The sequence below is a fragment of the Ambystoma mexicanum genome, chromosome 8, assembly GCF_040938575.1.
Source record: "Ambystoma mexicanum isolate Mex_15411 chromosome 8, UKY_AmexF1_1, whole genome shotgun sequence".
Taxonomy (NCBI): domain Eukaryota; kingdom Metazoa; phylum Chordata; class Amphibia; order Caudata; family Ambystomatidae; genus Ambystoma; species Ambystoma mexicanum.
In genome coordinates, this window is record NC_090929.1 from 580,919,286 (window position 1) to 580,938,978 (window position 19,693).

Genomic DNA, 19,693 nt, shown 5'->3' on the forward strand with positions numbered 1-19,693 from the left:
TGGGCCAGCTCACTCCTGCCCTGCCCTGTGTCCAGCCTAAACCCCACCACTGACCTCATCCGCCCAAACCCCATGTACCCGCTCCCTAATTTCTCTGTTCACTGCTGCCTAACACTGCTGCTTCCGCGTCTCCACGAGGCATGACCGATTTCACACAAGCACTAATGCAAACAGGCTGCCATTCAGTAAGGGAAGAGAAGCCAACACATGAAGAGGAATATGTCAAAATGTCTGACTGTGGGAGATGAATGTGGGGGTTCTGTGTAATAATTCTCCAGCATGGGGTCTGGCATGGATTCACATGCTCATGAATATTCCCCGTCGTCAGGCTGGGAATCCTCGGTAAAGAAAAATCAGTATCAGTTTCGTTTCTGATCTGTCTTTCGTAGTAGTAACCAATCACTGATCTCTGCGTCATACTGACCACAGCCAATGACTGCCATCTCCCTAAGCCCCGCCTCTGGCAGCTATCTTCAGATTTTTACTGCATGTTCATGTGTTGGGATCCTCGTGCTATTGCTCTCGAGCTGTAGTGCGTTTTCGCACTTTTTCATAGGCAAATTCTCTCTTTTTTCGGTCAAAAGAGCCTCAAGCTCCACCGTTTCTTTATCCGATCAACGGGGACCCATGTCGGATTCCTCTACGCCCCTCAAGGGTGAAGATTTCATCGAGCCACGCTTTTGGAGGACTCCAGAAGTTTCTCAGGCCCATCTCGGTCATGGCCCACGAGAAGGGAAGCTCGACGCCCGGAAAGCTGTTCAGGGTCTGACCTGGATGCCAGCTTCAGAATGTCTTTAAGGAGGACGAACACTCCCTTTGCCTCTACTGCCTGCATGAGGACAAGACGCACGTGGAGAAGGACAGTGCGTTTTGCGGCAATATGTCGGAGCGTACCATGAAGGACCGCCATCTGCGTCTCGCCAACTGGCTGGAAGGTAAAAGCCCGTCAGGCGAGAAGAAGAAGAAGTCCGAGCGGTCTTCTAAGACCTTTGAGGGCGCCCCGGCGACGGGGGTCCAACAGAAGGCCAAGCACTGCGAGTCCGCTGGCACCGGGAGCGCCGAACGGTCGGGCTCTACGCCTGCCAGGCATGGCGCATCCTCCTCGGCGCCATCAACCACGAGCCAACGCTCTGGCTCGGGTAAGAGGAAGGCCGAGCACCCGGCGAAGCTCCTGGAGAGACCCCGGTCGAGCTCGAAGGCCCCATCGGAGGGGGAGCGAGGCGGTGACCCTCCCCCCAAGGAGAAGGCGGTGAGCGCACCTAAGGTGGTGAAAGCCTTGATCCACCCTGCCAAGGCCTCTATCGAGACAGTCGCGGCGGCCCTGGCTCAGCCTGTGGAGGCTACACCAGTGGAGGCGACTTCGGGGCTCAGAGTCTCCCTGCCACCGCGGAGGGAGTCCTCTTTTCGACAGGACCCCCGTGAAACCTCCGACGGAGAAGAAAAAGGGGGGACAGGAGGTCATCGTGGATTCGGCCTCAACCTCTGAAGAGGAGCTGATCGAAGTCTTAAGCCACGGCATTGGCGTGGAAGAAGACCAGCCCGTCGGGAGGGATCCCGACGTAGGAGACGACGAGAACGTCGAGGGTGCCGACGAGGCTCCTGACCGCCCGTCGGAATCCCCTCAACCAGTGCCGCAAGACAACTCGGCGGCCATTTTGTTGGCTATACAGTCCTTATGCTCGGAGATGAGGACGAGATTGCCATTACCACCAACGGAGGAACCGCTCTCGACGGGGGACCCGGAGCCAGGCCCTTCTGGGAGCCCTCCTCCTAAGAGAAGAAGGATTCATCCTCCACCTCCTTTTCAACCATCGCGCCCCGCTCAGCCCTCCTCCCCGTCCACGACCTGTGGGGATGATCGGGGACGGACACGGTCGCGATGGGTACAGACGACGAGGTTTACAACGAGGATCTTCCGTCGTCTCCTCCTCCCCGGGCCTCCCCGCCCGACGAGATTGGATCGTTTCATGCCATGATCGCCAGGGCATCCGAGCTTTTCCAGCTCTGCCCGGAAGAGAAGAAGAAGGAAGCTTTCCTTTATCAACGGCGGAAGACCAAGAGGAAGACGGTCCTCGCTGTACCTCTACTGGACGATATCTGGGATGAGGGTCTCGCCCTCCTCAAGAACCCATCCACATTGCCTGTGAGAAGGGATAGGTACGAGAAGAAGTACCGGGTCCTGGACGCGGCCCCCTTGTGCCTTCGGGCACAGCCGACCCCGGACTCGGTCGTCTCCGCGGCGGCCAGGAAGAAAGCAGGGGGGCTTCGGCCTCTACATCGACCTCCCAACCGGACGGCGAGGGAAAGAAATTGGACACAATGGGACGCAGAGTCATCTCATCGGCAGCGACGACGATTAAGGCTGCAAACGCCTTAGCCATCGTAGCCCGCTACGACGGGGAGTTGTTGTACAAGATCGCTCCCCTGCTGGACTTCCTACTGGATGACAAGAGGGCGGAGGCCCTAGAGATCTTGCAGGAAGGAGAAGTGGCTTCGGACCACGCCATTACGATAGCGACGGACATCGCTGACACTGGTTTTCGCCAGTTGGGCAACGGCGTGTGCCTTAGACGGTGTGGATGGCTCAAGGCAACGGACTTCCGGCAGGACGTGCAGACCAGAGTTTTGGACATGCCATTCGACGGGAGCAACCTGTTTGGGAAAACAGTGGACGATTCCCTAAAAGCCTTCAAAACTGACACGGAGACGGCCCGGGCTCTTGGTGTTCTCCAGCAACGACGGCCGCCCTTTCGGAGCGCCGGAGGCAAGCAGGGTGCCTCCAAAGGTTCCGGCGGCGGATATTCCACCTACCGTTAAGTAGCCCGTTCGTCGTCACAGGAAGCCTACAGGGGACGAGGCAAATCGGGCGGACCCTGCCGTCGTCGCCAGGGAGGACAAGGTGGCAAAGCCTCATCGAAACAGGACTGAACCGGCCGTGGGGTCGGGCCCCCACCGAAGCATCCCGGTGGGAGGCCGGCTGGCGAACTTCGTCAGCGTGTGGGAGTCCATCTCCACCGACCGTTGGGTGCTGGATGGCCTGGGCCAGAGTCACTCGCTCGAGTTTCTAAAGAAGTGCCCACGCGTCCCCCCCGTGGCCAGGAAGGAACATCACGTCCCTCAACTTCTCTTGGAGGTAAAGGCGATGCTCAAGAAAGGCGCCATCAAGCTCGTCCCAAAGAGGCTTCGGGGCTCCGGAGTTTACTCAAGATACTTCCTCGTGAAGAAGAAGACAGGAGGATGGCATCCCACCCTGGACCTACGACGACTGAACAAATTCATCAAGGCACAGAAGTTCCGGATGGTCACCCTCCAGCATGTCCTGGGTCAGCTGGAGGAGGGCGATTTCCTGTCGTCGTTGGATTTGGGGATTGCCTACGTCCATATCCCCATCCTAAAGGGACACCGAAAGTTTCTCAGGTTCGTGGTCCAAGGGCGTCACTACCAGTTCAGAGCCCTTCCCTTCGGATTGAGGTCGGCACCCAGGGTGTTCACCAAGTGCCTCGCACCGGTGGCGGCGCGGCTGCGCCTGGAGGGGATCCACATCTACCCCTACCTGGACGACTGGCTCATCCGAGCAAAGACAAAGGAGCTCGCCGCGGAGCACACGGCGAGGACCGTCCAACTACTCACGGACCTGGGATTCTCCATAAACTACGCCAAGTCCCACCTGGTGCCTGCGCAAGACGCACTGTTTCTGAGAGCGAAGCTCGACACAGTGGCGCTTCTGGCCTCTCCGTCGGAGGAAAGGACGAGGGCCATCTTGGGCAAGGTGCAGCGGATGCTGGTTGCAGACGCGGCCAAGGTGAGGTCCATCAAGTCCCTCCTCGGAACGATGTCTTGCATTTATCTCATCCGCCTGTGCAGACTTCGGATGCGCCCGTTACAGGAGTTCCTGGACGCTTGCTGGATCCAGACGACGGGCAGCTTCGAGGACAGGATCACACTCGACGAGAGCTTCCAACGAGTGATCCGGTGGTGTGGCACCCGCGCGCATCTGACGGCGGGCATGGACTTCCAGACCCCGGGCCACCAGAAGACAGGGACCACGGATGCCTCCCTGGAATGGTGGGGAGTGCACACCGAAAATCTGCACGCGAGGGGCCTTTGGCTGCCGACGGAGAAGTCCCTCCATATCAACGTCCTGGAACTCCGTGCAGTGTTTTGGGCCCTCAGGTCCTTTCTTCCGTCCCTCAAGTGCAAGGTGGTGAGGATCTTCACCGACAACACCACCACCATGTTCTACATCAGGAAGCAGGGCAGTATCAGATCCCCAGCCCTGTCCAAGGAGGCGCAGGATCTCTGGCATTGGGCCGTCGCCCAAGGGATGTTTCTGGTGCCGTTTCATCTGGCAGGAATAAAAAACACCATCGCCGACTCGCTCTGCAGAGAGCTGCGCTCGTGCCACGAGTGGGAACTACGACAGGATCTAGTGGACCGCCTCTTCCGACGGTGGGGCACACCCCAGATCGATCTGTTAGCGACGGCGACGAACTCCAAGTGCCGGAGGTTCGCCAGCAGGTTTCCCCAGCCGAGGAGCATGGGCGATGCTTTCTCGTTCCCCTGGGAGGGCCTGTTCCTATATGCGTTCCCTCCATTGTCGCTGCTGATCCGGCTCATCAACCAGCTCAAGAGGTCACGGTGCAGGATGATCCTCGTCGCACCTGCGTGGCCGAGGCAGATATGGTTCCCGGACCTTCTGGACTTGTCAGCGTCCCCGTCAATCAAGCTGCCAGTGGACGCGGATCTTCTCTCCAGGGAAGGAGGCGCCATCCTCCATCACGACCCAAAGTCGCTGAACTTGCAGGCCTGGCTCCTGCAGCGTTAGAGTTTGGAGGTTACGACATACCGGCCGACTGCAGAGAGGTTCTTGCAAAGGCCAGGGCGTCCTCATCTCTTAAATGCTACGGACACAAATGGAAGAGATTCTCTGTCTGGTGCCACGCTCCTCAAGTACTGCCGTACCTGCTGGCCAAGGCTGGACTGGCGCACGCTTCCATCAAGATTCATCTTGCTGCGATCTCCCGATACACCAGAACCACGGGACGGACGTCTTTGTGGTCTCATCGTATGGTGAAAGAATTTATGAAGGGACTGTTCAGATCGTTCCCGCCGGTGAAGGCCCTGGCCCCGGCGTGGGAGCTCAACGTGGTGCTGACCAAGCTCATGGGACCTCCGTTCGAGCCTCTGCACTCCGCTCCGTTGAAGTTCTTGTCGTGGAAAACAGCCTTTCTTGTGGCCATCACCTCTGCACGACGGGTGGGAGAGATCCAGGCCCTTTCCTGCAAGCCCCCGTACTTGACTGTTCACGACACAAGGGTAGTGCTCAGGACGCACCCCTCCTTCATGCCCAAGGTGCCGTCGGACTTCCACCTCAACGAACCCTTGGTGTTGCCCGTTTTCTTCCTGTCGCCTTTGTCGCCGGCTGAAAGGACTTTGCACTCGCTGGATGTGGCTAGAGCGCTGAAGTTCTACGTGGACCGCACGAAGAGTTTTCGGAAGACGTCACAACTTTTTGTGAACTTTGGACCTGTCAATCAGGGGAAGGCTCTCTCGAAGGCTTCCATTTCCAGATGGCTCTCCGGCTGTATCATGTACTGTCATCGGTTGGCAAACCGACCGGTGCCTGGCTGTCCGAGAGCCCATTCCACCAGAGCGATCGCAGCTACCACGGCGTTCCTATCTGGTGTGCCCTTGCTAGACATCCGCAGGGCTGCTACATGGAGGTCGACGCACACCTTCACGAAATTCTACTGCGTCGATCGGGATTCCAGGGAGGAGTCCAGGGTCGGCCAAGCAGTGCTGCGCAACCTGTTCGCCTAAGGTGAGCCTGGTGAGGAGGTAAGAATTGCTTAATGTTGAGTTTTGGATGTAATGCTTAATGTTGAGCCTTTGCCACCTCCCGTGGTTGTGCATGTGTGTACTGCTATGTATTCTTTTATTCATGAGCATGTGAATCCATGCCAGACCCCATGCTGGAGAAGGAACAAGTTACTTACCTGTAACTGTTGTTCTCCAGCATGGGTCTGGCATGGATTCACATGCGAACCCTTCCGCCTACCCCTCTGCGGCTCTTCACTTGGTCATACTGCCACTTCACGTGCTACCAAATCTGAAGATGGCTGCCAGAGGGGGGGCTTAGGGAGATGGCAGTCATTGGCTGTGGTCAGCATGACGCAGAGATCAGTGATTGGTTACTACTACGAAAGACAGATCAGAAACGAAACTGATACTGATTTTTCTTTACCGAGGATTCCCAGCCTGACGACGGGGAATATTCATGAGCATGTGAATCCATGCCAGACCCATGCTGGAGAACAACAGTTACAGGTAAGTAACTTGTTCCTTCTGCATTTTGAAGACCGAACACAAAAAAAGACTGATTTATTTCATCCGATTTTGTTTGGACTTCAGAATGCCGAATTATCACATTCTACTCCCCCTTAACCCCAGAGCTCAAAACCTTAACCCCCATCCCAGGTCACCGCCCCATTGACTTAAGCAGAACCTCCTCCGGTTTCCGGAAGCAACTCAAGACCTTCCTTTTTCGCTTGCTCTTGCTCACTTCCTCTTCCCTGCTGATGTCCATGACTGCTCCGCGCACTGCTCACCTGGCCACCCACTGAACTCTGGCCCAGGCTCCTGCAAGTCCAGTTCCCCCTTGCACTGCCTCCGGACCCCACCAGCAGTTAAGGGTCTGTATATGCAACCCTACAGTGCCTTCTCACTGCGCCTATGAGCCTCCCTCTGGCAGCACTTATTGAGATCCCTCCCCCAGCACTTCTCCCCCTCCCTCTTCCCCACACTTGGGCAATCTGAATGACACAAGGCCTAGTAAGATCGTTTTTTTGTCCTCCTCCTGTTTCCCCCTCCTTATCGTGCCTAGAAACACTTCTGTACAGGCGTGTTATAAATGACATATATCCCAGAGCCCCCGCACCCCTCGCGAACCCGAACAACCACTGCCGCCCCCTCCAGACTGCCCCTCCCACCCACCATTCCCACACTTGCAAGTTTTTTGTAAATGGTGGCTTTAACCTCCCCACTTCCCTAACAGGAAGTTACACACTTCCATTTATCCACTCCCCAACCCCTCCTGAAACAACACACACACACACACTCACACACACACACACACTCACACTCACACTGAAATCTTCACCAAACACTTACCTTAGACACCCACATCTCCCCTCTTCCGGCCTGGCCGTGCCGGTCTGCACGCACTGGCATTCGTTGAAGGGGCTGACGGTTCAATTTAGAAAGACTGCTCGGAGCGGACTCTGTGCAGTCTTTCTAAATCGTCATTTTTTCAACTTTTTTTAAAGCGAGAAAGTCGCTCCATACCGAATGTGGGATCATTTAATTTCCTTTACCATGTCTTTCACAGTAGAAGGGAGCTTGCTGGTAGTGATTTTGTCTCATTTACATATTCTTAAGGACATCACCATATCCAGAACGTCTTGCAGTCAGTGGAATACAATGCTACATGTAACTTTAATAACAGTGATCAAATGCAAAGACCTCCATTCCCCCAACAACAAAAAACTGCTAGACTGAGTACTTTATGACCAATGAGTGTAGGCATACTAAATGTACCTAATTGTGTTAAGTGTTGACTACATTCTTTTTTTTACACCTTCTGTGCGATGCATTGGGTTTCTGGGCGCTTAAGAACAAATTATTTAATAATGGATCATGGGGCCGGGAAAGATTTTGTAACCAAAGGTGAAATTCAGGGCTTCTCTTAAGTGAACTACGCTCATTTTCACAATATTGATGGGAAGGCTTTGTGTGCGTTCCCCCACCCTCCTCCCCCTCCTTAAGGCTCACCTCTCACCACCTGCCTCTTACAGCTCCTCTCTCACATTTATTCCTTCTATCCTATGTAAGTACACACACATCCAGCTATCATTTGATTTCATTATTCACATCTGAACAATTGGTACTCAATTTACCAGAAATAACGGCAACAACCTATCATGCAACAGACTTGAATAGAAATACTGCAGTTTAGGAAACAAAAGTGTGCATTCTGTTAGGCCCACAAGATCAATGAGTTTGTTCTTGTATACAATTTAGGAAATAAAAACGTCTACAAATTTTTTTTTCATTAAGTCATTACGCGTTCTGTTTCATAAGATAAACTCCTCAGATCCAGTATGTGAAACTTTAAGCCCATCACTTTTTGAGACTTTAGCAAAGTTCTGCTATTCAAAGGCAGGACTGTAGCGCTATTAAAAGCTTGTAACAAATGGTTTCAAAGAAATATTCTATTGTTGTCTTAATGCTTTTGGGGCACTTAACAACCCTCTTGGTTTACCTGACTCTAGAGTGCATGTGGTGCGGTGAAGTCTAGGTGAGTGTAGGATGTTACATTGAGAAAAGCTCCACCTTGTAAGATCGTAGTTTGATTATAGTATTGAAGGAGATGGTAGGTTCTAAATCCAGCAAAATCAAAACACCCATTTATCCTTCCAAAGTGTCATTTCCTGTGAAGTAAGCAGGTCTATGAAAAAGGATAACATTAGTATTCAATGGAACAAATTGTGCAACAACGTTCCACTAGACAATAACCAACTATATGAACTACAGCCAAGGGCTTCTTGATTTCTGAATTCTGCTCTATGCGTAGTTTATCTCCACCACTGGGAATTTCAAACCCAGAAGCTAAAACTCCCCTGTAGCATAACATGAAAACTGAACCACTTGTACTCTTGTGTGTACCAATAGTGATTCTGTGAAGTGCAAAACAAGGCAACTGTTTTGTGCATTCACATTTTGGAAAATGGAGTTCAGGTTGCCAATTGTTTAGATTTGCTCGCTAGGGTAACTGCTCTTCTAACTAAAAAGACTTACAAGCTAATTAACTTCCCGTCTCTGAGGTTTTAAATTGTTCTAAAGTAGTCTCTGTATTTCACATACTCGAGTTGGTGTAAATTCCAGATGCTATATTACTAAAACTAGAACCTATTGCAGAGAATAATATTTTCACAAACTCTGAATTGTTGAGCTTTACGTTCTCCCACCCCAATATGTGCAAATCCAGTAATTGTAGTGGTTTGTATTCTGGGTTTCATCTCTTCAGCACTCACCGTTTCTTCATTTGATACCTAACTAGCCTTCCAAACCAAGTATATGCTAACCCTTTCTGCAAATTGTCAGTTTTTGTTTTTGTTCCTTCTCATTTCAACCTATTGATCCATACAGCTATGCCCTTTTCATCTCCTGATCCTTTTTTCAGATTTGAAAAAGCAATGACCCTGGGAAACAAAGATCTTTTCCAGGGACCAATTTCTTTTTTATTTTTTGTTTTGCTACTTTTTCCTTCAAAAATAAAAGAAATAGCACTTCAGCATTGAAGTTTGAAGAAATGAAGTACACTGCTTGCAAAATGTCCTTGCAGCATACTTTCCCTTTAACCATTTGGTGTTGTGCCCCGATTTATCTGCCTGACCTACGCTATGTTCAAACGTTAACCACACTTTTTTATTTTTCTTCCTATGATTTTTTTTCCATTTATTTTTTATTTTTTATTACAGAGACAGTCAGAGCAATGACCCACGTCATCAATCAAGGAATGGCAATGTACTGGGGTACATCGCGGTGGAGCTCCATGGAAATAATGGTATTGACATTAATTTTCTGTTGTGCTGCAGTTCACCGTTTTGATAGGTTTTCTCTAGGGCCCTTGGAAGATCTTGAAAAATGTAACCAGCAAAGAAACTCGGAAACGAAGGACCTCTTCATCAAGATTCCTCTCTGAGCTGAAAGGTAAATCTACAATATTATATCTGTAAGTATGCAAAGCAAAGTCATCAAAACAACCTGGCAACCAATACATTCTACATCTTGAACGCATGAAGAGGATCTCCCTCCACCAAGAGACTGGGACATAAGGAGCCTGATATCACTACACTCCTGCGGAAGGAACCACCCTGCCCCACCACATAGTACCTTTTATCGTGTACTCCATATGCCTGCATACTCTGGGGTACACTTCCAGTGTATGCACTGCTAGTGTTTTTGTTCCTTTTTAGAATTCCCTTACCCCTGTTTTTTTACTGCAACTTAAAATAATAATTCAGTAATAACCTTTTTCCCCATTTTGTGCCTTCTTTCTTTGAAATCTTTTAACACGTTGAGTTTATTTTTATATTTTTATCTTATTTTTGTAATTGTAGAGGGCTCTAAAACTAGAGGCATCAGGTTTCAGGTCATTCCTTTTTTAATTGTAGAGAAATTAAATAAATTCCTAAATAACAAACTAAAAGGTAAGATTTTTTTTAGAATACTGATGAGCAAGCAATGAGTTCGAAATTTGCCCCGGAATGATTGGTATCAGTCTAATCAATCATGTGTTATTCCAGCCAGCGTCCTCTAATGACTGAATTTGGAAATTGGTGTTGTGCTATGTCTGTGGTTTTAAAGTGTTCGGTCATTGGTCGAGAAGGATGTGGAACAATGCCGACATCCTACTTAGTGCCCTGATATATCTTTTTATAAAAGTGAGAGACAGCACTCATCCATTCACATTGTCCATCCGATCGCGCACGCTATTTCATAAATATGGTGCAGTAGTTTCCATTACATCCAAAAAACGTGGTTATTCTTGAACACTGCCTCCGACTTCACGCAATCCACCTCCAACCTGGAGAAGAGAACAGGCTCTACCCCTTCTTTAAAAAAAGCCATACCATCTTCAGATTCCAGCCTTGCCTGTAGGTGCACAATCCACACCGGATGGAAAGATGGGCATTCAAACTTTATAGCTATAATGCTAGTAAAATTTTTATTTGGTTCTGTTAGTCTCCTGGCAGTGCTAGAGCATCTGCATACAGTGCCTTGTTTCGAAAGTTTCTTCCGTAGACCTCTGTCCGCACCATTCTGCTACAATGAACGTACGAGGGCAACACATCCACTGAAAAAAAGAAAAGGTACAGATTTGCAAAATGTGCATACCGTGTGGGGAGAGTACATCTACAAATGGAGATGGGTAACTATCAACAATGGGAACATTGTCCAACAATGGGTTCTTAGTGACATCTTAATGACAACAAGAGCAAAACTTTAGTTGCTTGTGATGACAATTTGTGCCGGAAGGTAAAAATCTTTCTCATATGAGCCCATGTACAGTTTATGTTGTGCTTGGCCCTTCAGTTCACCTTTGCCACCCCCTGCGCTTTCCCCATGTTCCAATGGAGCATGCTGTGAGGCCACGCCAGAAGAATGTGGTTTCCATATTCCATGGTCATAATGTCACACTAGAGAGAGACACTATTAAAAATATTGTTATGTGCAAATGGCTTCCTACATAAGCAATTGTCAGAGCTGAGGGACCAATACAAGGCTTAAAAACCTATATATGTTAATATTTCCTTTCATTTTGTATCAACAAATAGGGATTCAGTGTTTACTGAGCCCACTGGATGTGTTTAGGTTTTCACAAAATTCATAATTTATTTAAGATCATAGTCCTCATGCCTTCCTGCTCTATCACAGTTCAGGTCCATCTTCTTTGCTGCAAAACAGTCACTCAAGTTATCTGGGATTTATAGTGTCCCACGCTTCTTGCATGGCCTTGGTGAACTCTTCCTTGGTCGTTGCTGAAGGAGACTGTCAGGTACCATTACCTAGTAAACTTGGATCTTCTGATGATGTTGTGAACCTGGAAGAACCGCACTGATAAGACACCAGGTGATATCAGGCTTTCCCCCCTCTTTCTGGTGAGAATTTGTATCCTTGTCTTGTGGGCATGCAACATCTTTGACTATGGCCTTGGGCTTCTCTACACTTCTATGGTTCTTTCGAATGACTGCTCCTCTTTGCCTCTTTCTCCTGTTCACCACGTGCCATCTGCTGCTCCAGTCTCTCTTCAACTCTCACATTTTCTTTCTCCCCTTCCCCTCTACACTCTTCTACTCCTCTCTTCTGTTCTTTCTTTCCTTCTTCCTTCCTCGGATTGCACGCTTTCTCATTTACCACCTTCCATCCCTGCTCTCTTCCTCCTCTTCCTAGTCTTTTTCTTCTCTCTTGCTCTTTGTGGTTTTGCCATGCTCTCCTTCCCCTCTCTAGCTCTTCACGCTTTTTCTCTTCTCCACTTATGATAACAACAGCTTCAACGTTGTACTTAAATGTTTAAGGAAAAAGTATTATTCTTTTGTTAGGGGAACCTGTGATACACATGGGTTTAGAGATGGGTTGGAGGAATCCCAGCATACCTCCTCCAGGCCTGTTTCACCCCATCTTTCCACCTGGGAAATGTCACTGCTACTTAAAATGTTTTCTTATGGGAGGGCAATACTCCCTACCCCCGTTGCTTGCTCTCAGCCTCCTCCTCTGCCCACGACCACTATTTACCACACCACCAAAAATGATGTTAAGTTACTCCTAATGGCTAGTTCAGCATAGGGATAGAGGGGGCTTGGCCGGTCATCCCAAAACATTGTAATGGACAGGCAGCCGGTCATGAGCAGTTGCATCTGGCGTTGAAAGAAGCCGTCACTCGGCATCTGGAAACCATGGCACGCACAGTATGGCAAGATGTAGCTAGGCGGAAAACGTAAGAGAAAATCTGTCAATACCCAACCGTTAGGAAAAAAATCCAAAAAAGACACAAAGATTGTGGAAAGTAGTACACAAATGGAAGTGGACAAACATGAACATTTATGGAAATATTAGCATTGACCATGAGTACATATAGTGACAGCCTACAAACATGTGAGAATCAGCAGTCGCCGTAAGGGTTAAAAAAAAGGTCAACTACACAGTGAGATGGTAATTCAGTTATGAAGCCAACATGAATGGACAAGCAAGAAAAAAATTACATGTCTTGATGTTACACAAGACAAAAGAACGTGCACACTGAACGTGCACACTGATACACAAAGCTATGTGGGCAAGCATAACATTTCAAAGAAGAAGAAATAACGGTCAACAAGGCTGCCTCTAGTCATAGCCTGCAAACGCGGACAATGTGCACTCTCTGTTATTGGAGGAAAAGTACAACTGCGCAAAAAGATAATACTTCAGTTGCATTGTCACAATTGGTGCTTGGTAATATAAAATTAAAACGCTGGTCGGTGTAGAGTCGTCAAAATTAAACTTACATGATCTTGACAGCCTCCATTGGTTTTGGCAAAATCAGACAGCAATGTGTTTGGATCAAAGAATGTTCCTGAACTGATATTACATGTTCCTTACAAACGTTTTCAAAACATAACCTTATCAAATGGTATTTTTTCCAAGCTTTCATTCCTTGCATAGCTTTTGAAGTTTCCATTTCGCTCAAGGTCAAAAAACAATAGCCCCTCATGGATTGACCTGGATGCGTATGCCTACTGAGCTCGCAACCAAAAAAACTAATCAACTGACCTTCACTCAGAAGGCAAATACATTCTCACTTTGCAACAACATATGAGAATCCAATCATGGGAACCGCTACTCCCATACGCCTCCAGAACCACTGTTTCCATCAAACACATCAGGTGGCAGCCTCAGATTTCAAAACGTAGGACGCCAGTCCGACTTCAATATTAATCTGAAAACATTGTAACACAGACGCAGGCATTGGTCGCCGTACATTGAGCACCAACTTCCACTTTACCGTATGAATTTGGTGGCAAGAAAACACCACTTTTTGAGTTTGAGCTGCCACATTCCATCCCAACCTAATTAAAGATCACCTTCGGAAACAGTATTTCATAAGTATAACAAGTGCATTTGTGTCTTGTTTTGTATGTGTTACCATCGATGTCCCTGTACACCAAAACATGAACAAAAGATGGCAAAGGCAGCGAAGAAATCTGACGCACTTCACGCTGTTCCACAACCAATCAGTGAATGCGCCACATGTCCGCGGACATGACGCTACGGATTAGCCAAACGATTTCTTGTCCGCGGAGCGAACAGGGAAGTGTGACCGCGAAGTGAACATAGATATCACTAATTTTTTCAGACCTACTTTTTGGTCGTTTTAAAGGAAACTACTGGACGGATTGTCACCAAATTTACAAAAGCACGCTTTCGGGATCAAGCCCCTGCTACAAATTTGGTGAAAATCCATCCAGCGGTTTGGCCTGTAGGCGTGCGCAAAGTTTTCCCCCCATTCAGTCTATGGGAAAAAAATATGTTTTGGCATCCCCCCTATTACTACCCCCCTCCCCCTCCCCCCCGGACCAAACATCACCAAACTTTGCAAAAAAACATTCAGAGTAGCCCATGTAATTTTTTTTGCAAAGTTTGGAGAGGATTCGTCCAGGGGGAGCTGAGTTATGGGCCACCCAAAAAGTGCTCTTCCTATGGAAATAGCAACTTAACCATAACTACACAGCTGCTATTGTGGCTGTGTGATATATATTTTCTTTAAAATAAAAGCAGAGCTGCAGCCACTCTAAGCTTATAAGGTTACATTTCTTCTTTGAGACCAGTTTGTACGTTTTGGATAGGATTTTCCCTGATTTGCAAGACGGGGGGGGGAGAGGGAGGGAGGGAGGGGGAAGTGTGTGAGGATACTTTCTCCCAGAGCGAAGTGTCATATTTGCTGCCCCGCCAACGGCACAGAGGCAACCTTCAGTTTATCTGGTTTTATGGACTATTAGGCCCTCTAGTAGTAGCACCCAAGTGTTACTGATGGCTACTGCAGGACAAAGTAATCCTGATACTGTAATTGTGTACATAATGGATAGTTTTAGAAGGTTTTCCCGCAGTTAAATGTTCGTCAGATAAAACATTTTGTGCCAATATTCTGGTCAGATCTAATAATTAAATGTGTGCGCAAGAAGATGCTGACATTGTATTTATGTATTGCTTTAACAGCCCTGCCACGGTAAGTAATGCTTCTGATTATGTTTAATTTGAAATAGCAAATGTAAGTTTCTTCATCATATAATGTTTGACCCTATTAACTTATGTCTTCACACGGTTTGTATCAGAATTGCACGCAAGGTGTTATAGAAGTTATAAAGCTGTTTGCAAATGTAGCAACAATGGTAATGATAATGCAACTTAAAATCCCATGGGACAGCAACAGGGAAGCGTGTGAGGTGACAGGGATGGGGAGGTGGTTTAGGCCCTATTATATACTTAAATATTTGACAATACTATACATAACACTGTAGCCTTCACAGCAGTCCTGGAAATCTTGCCAGATCATTCAATAGACATATATGTATAATAATTTCAAATAACCCTTTTCCATGGAACCAGACTCAAAAACGCATTTACAGAGACAAATATACTAATTTTTAATACAAGTTAATGCATTCAAAATTCAGAAGTATTTAAATTGGTCTTTAAACCTAGGAAAGGTATGGCAGAAATAAGTTAACTTTTTGGCATCTGTCCGTAGCTTTATTAAAGAATACATATATTGACTGAAATTCCTCCAGCATGATCATTATGTGTATTATTTTCATTTTAAAATGATAGCTTTACATCTCCAAATTTAACTTTAATAAAGTAAATGTGATTTAATATGGGAATGATGTTTGTTTGTTTCCAGCCATGCTTAATGGAATCTGATGTGACACTGCAACTGCACATTTGTCAGGGGACTTGAACCAATTCAGATGTAAAATCATTGAGCCTACATGTGCATGCAAAAAAAAAAATGCTAGTGGCATTTTCTACACTGGACAAGACTTTGATACTTATCTCAAATAACTTTAAAGAAATATGTAAACACTGTAATGTCTTGTAATTCCATGTAACGACTATATTAAATGCATTTTTCTCATCTACTCCTATATCCTGTTATGAATTCAAATTTATTGAGGAAGCGTATCACTGGCACATTGTGATTTCTATTGTTTTGCGCAAGTACCTTATTCTTGTATGTTTGTAGAAAATTCAGCATGTATACATTGTTTAGGATGAATGTATTGTGTCTAGACAAACGAGAATAAAGATTGACTTTCTCTGGAATTTGTGTTTTCACAGGAGGCTTACTCAGTGGCTCGACAATTTAATTTGATCCCTCCAATTTGTGAGCAGGCGGAATACCACATGTTTCAGCGGGAAAAGGTGGAAGTACAGCTTCCGGAACTCTTTCACAAGATAGGTAAAGATGCCCACCAGATCAGCAATATGTTCATTTGGAGTTTGACAAAATAAAATGAAATAAGTAGGATTCTGTCCACAATATATGTATGTAGTTTTCACATTAGACTTTACACTGCTTGTGTCTCAATTGGCACCGTATCAAGGATTGACAAAAGATTTTCTCAGAGTTGCTCAGGACATTTTGTGGGGGGGGTCTGGGTCGAGGGGCACCAGCAGGATAGGGACAGGTATACATACAACCACGGCAAGAATTGCCCCACTCTTTTAGAATGTATCTAAACATCCTTGAAAATGGCACTGAAAAGATTCAGTGACCCCATTGTAAAAAGTGACGAGTTCAATTTAAAAAAGTTAATTCATACAGCAATCTCTGCTTAATTATTTGATGAACTTGGGGATCCTGTGCAAAAATCACTAAGTTATCGAAGTAGTGAAAGTGGTTTGCAAGCCCCATGGTAGAAAGGAAATGTCACTTCACATGGTAGGCATTGTCAGAGATTTTCATTATCTACGTGTCCTTTCTAGAACTGTTTAGTATGTACATACTGGTTGCTCATAACAAGACACACATTTCTCACACGCACTTGGCCATCAGGGTGACCCCTTCCTACATAGGCAATATGACCTCTGCATACTGTCACTCTTTTCTGCCACTTGTATTGACACAGGTTAATACTTTGTTTCTGTTCTTGTTCTTATAGAATGCCTTTTTCTAATTTTCTTTTAGGATTACTACTTATCTCAGTTTGGCATGTACTGGTTTAGGCAGTGATTCACATTCTTTTCACAGTTGCTGGGTGTTTAAGGAAGCCAAGGGGGTGCTGTGAACTAGCAAAGTACTTTTCCTAGATGATCTGTGGTGATTTTCGCAAACTTGAACTAGCAGAATCTTCTGTGAACTCTGCCCCCTTGTTTGGGCTTTATTCAAACTACTGCTTTGTTGTCCTTCAACATTGTTCTAGCAAGAAGTACTATGGCCTGAATTTAGATCTTCTTATTCACATAGGAACGCCTGTTTCCATCTGACTCTTGATGTTGGCTTGTTCCAAAGAGTGCATCACATGTTTTTCACACCAAAAGCACCTTTTTTTATGTTTAGGTTGACGCCTGGCCGTGTCCATCCCCGAACCACCGTGAGAAACCTGAAGGTGTCTCACCCTCTTGTCCACGGGAATCTCTCATCCAGGTGGCCAAGACACGGCCATCGCTTTTGAATCCAGTTCCTGGGGGTGGACGATTGCGGGAGGATCACCTGGGGAGGGGTCTTTGGGGAGTGGAAGTGGGACACCGGATGGTGAGACGTGGTATCTCCTTCCCTGTTACACTTTTACCCCATCCTACCAAGTAAGATACTTAGGAACTCAACCCCCCGACATCCCTTTCCCAACACAAACATTTTCTCACGGACAGCTCACTACAAGAGAAAACTGACTAACACCTGAGCCGAATACCTGACATGTCCCAATACAATGATCAGGCAGGGTCAGGTGCACACACCTTACTTCCCTTACACTTCCCCACACAGATAAAAGGCGGAGCACGAAAGCACTCTTTGAGCGAGGCAAAGCACACATGGAAGCAGCCGTTCCAAGATGGCAATTTAATACAAGGCGAAAGACAGCAAGACCGAAGAGGATTGAAACAAGGGAAGTACCCTTGACCTTTTCAACGGATGACCTTTACTTTCATGAACCTTCGAGAATAAGAAACGTATGACCAGGAATCAAGGCTGAAGAATCCTGTATTGTTTGTCAGAGGTACCCGGGCCTCTCCCGCGTCGATAGTCAAGGCGGGGTGAATCGTTTGTTGCCATGGTACTGTCCTTGGCTCCTACAACAAAGCAGCCCAGAGGTGGCAAATGTGAAGAGTGATAAAGAATTGTGAAATTGAAGTGGTCGTGCAACGGGCCAAGCAAAACCCTGCGCACATTCGAAAGTCTTCGATAGCTGATAAATAAGGTATATGAAATTGAGCCGGGCCCGGCTGAGGGAGACTAATTGGACAGTATGTGAAAGGGGATCTGAGCCCAGCATAGGGGCATCTGGGGTGCACAAGAATACACCCCAAAAGTTGAACATTGTGTTAAAAGACATCTGAGCCTGCCCGACTGATAGGGATCCGAGGTGAACCGTGTGTCACCCGAGAAAGAATACTCTACGAGAAATTGGATTCATAAATAATTTCCGAACATTATGTTGAGAGCATCTGAGCCCGACTGAGGGGGAGCTGAAGTAAATAGTGAATCTCCTATGAAATGTAGTACCTGTGAAGGACTTGCACCTGCAGACATTTAACAGATCTCAGGTGTATGTAGTTATTTTTACATTTATAACGCGCACAAAAACCCTCCGGCATCGAGGCGCTAGCCATAACAATGGTGACCGCCCAGCAGAGGGAGAGAGGCAGCCTGTAGAGAAGGATGCGGCTCATAGAAGCAGAGCGGGCTGGAGAGGAACCGGCTTGAGGGAAGCCACGCTGAGCAGGAGTGTGAGAGAGACATAGCGCCAAAACTGGCCATGAGAGGGTCGGACATCCTGCTGTCCTCTCTGCCCGGTGTCTACAGTAGCAGCTGTCGGACACTGAAATCTCTTGAGCGCTGCCGGTCTTTGAGAGAGCGACAGGTGCTCTCAGTAGCTCCCGCTGGAGAAGAGTTTAGCTACCCGCTGCAGAGGAGGGCGAGAACTGCTCGCTGGGACTCCAGCAAAGAAAAGGCAGAGCAAATAGAACCCGAGAAGCCAAAGCAAGAAGCCCGAATGAGTGGCTGCATACCAGTGAGTGCAAAGAAGGAACACTCGTACCGGGGACCTCCAGAGGCTGGAAAGAAGCATGTCAGATTGCCGAACAAACTGAAAACTATTACAAGTGTTAAGGGAGTCCAAACCAAGTGGTTTTGAATACTGAACACGTTGCAAGATATTGGTAGTGCTTTTGAAAGTTGCATCAACCATTATTGAATATCGAACTAACCAAAAGATGATATGAGCACATTTGAATACAGCACAAGACAAAAGAAAATTAATATTTATGGATGAAGTGAAAGTAAGGTGGTGCAAAAGGGTACACACCACAGAATGAGTTGTGTGGAACACAAGTTGTGGCAAAGCTAAAATAAGTATTGGGCAAATATACAGAAGCCCAAGGAACTACAGGTTAGGAGAGAAAACCTGTGTTGGCAAAAGCCTGAAGAATACAGAAGGATAACGAAGTGCATAGGGTTATCAGTTGCGTGACCTGTAATGGGTGGACCATGTGGTCCAACAACTGTGCCTAGACCGAGTGACCCGTACTTGGAAAGAGCCATGGAAAGCAAATGTAAAGAAGCCTGTATGTCGCAACAGTTGTTGAAGTGAATGGTAAATGCAGAAACAGTGCCACCTTTGTGAACTATTGAAAAGCCTGATTGGCCATGAATTTTAACTAGTGCTGTTTTGAAAGATAGAAGATTTGAACTGATTTTGGTTTTGGAAGTTGGAAGAGCCGAATTCTTGGGGAAGGGAAACCCAAAGCCTTTTGCAACTGATACCTGGTATTTGATAGTTTTCTTATTTTTTTTTAGCGCTGGAAATCTGAACTCTTGAGAAGGGGATCCTGAAAAATTAAATAGTGAGAAGCCTAGATGACCCAGAAGATTTGG

General features: G+C 47.1%; 1 protein-coding gene across 8 annotated transcripts in view; it reads left to right on the forward strand.

The window, feature by feature from the left end:
• The window catches only part of KCNAB2 (potassium voltage-gated channel subfamily A regulatory beta subunit 2), a 1,347,681-nt gene that overhangs the window by 1,211,357 nt on the left and 116,631 nt on the right, over positions 1-19,693 (forward strand). For all 8 annotated transcript variants that reach the window (XM_069610272.1, XM_069610273.1, XM_069610271.1 and 5 more), the window contains 2 exons: positions 9,540-9,625; positions 15,937-16,057. In XM_069610272.1, coding sequence (XP_069466373.1) covers positions 9,540-9,625; positions 15,937-16,057 — 207 coding nt within the window. The remainder of the gene's footprint in view (positions 1-9,539; positions 9,626-15,936; positions 16,058-19,693) is intronic.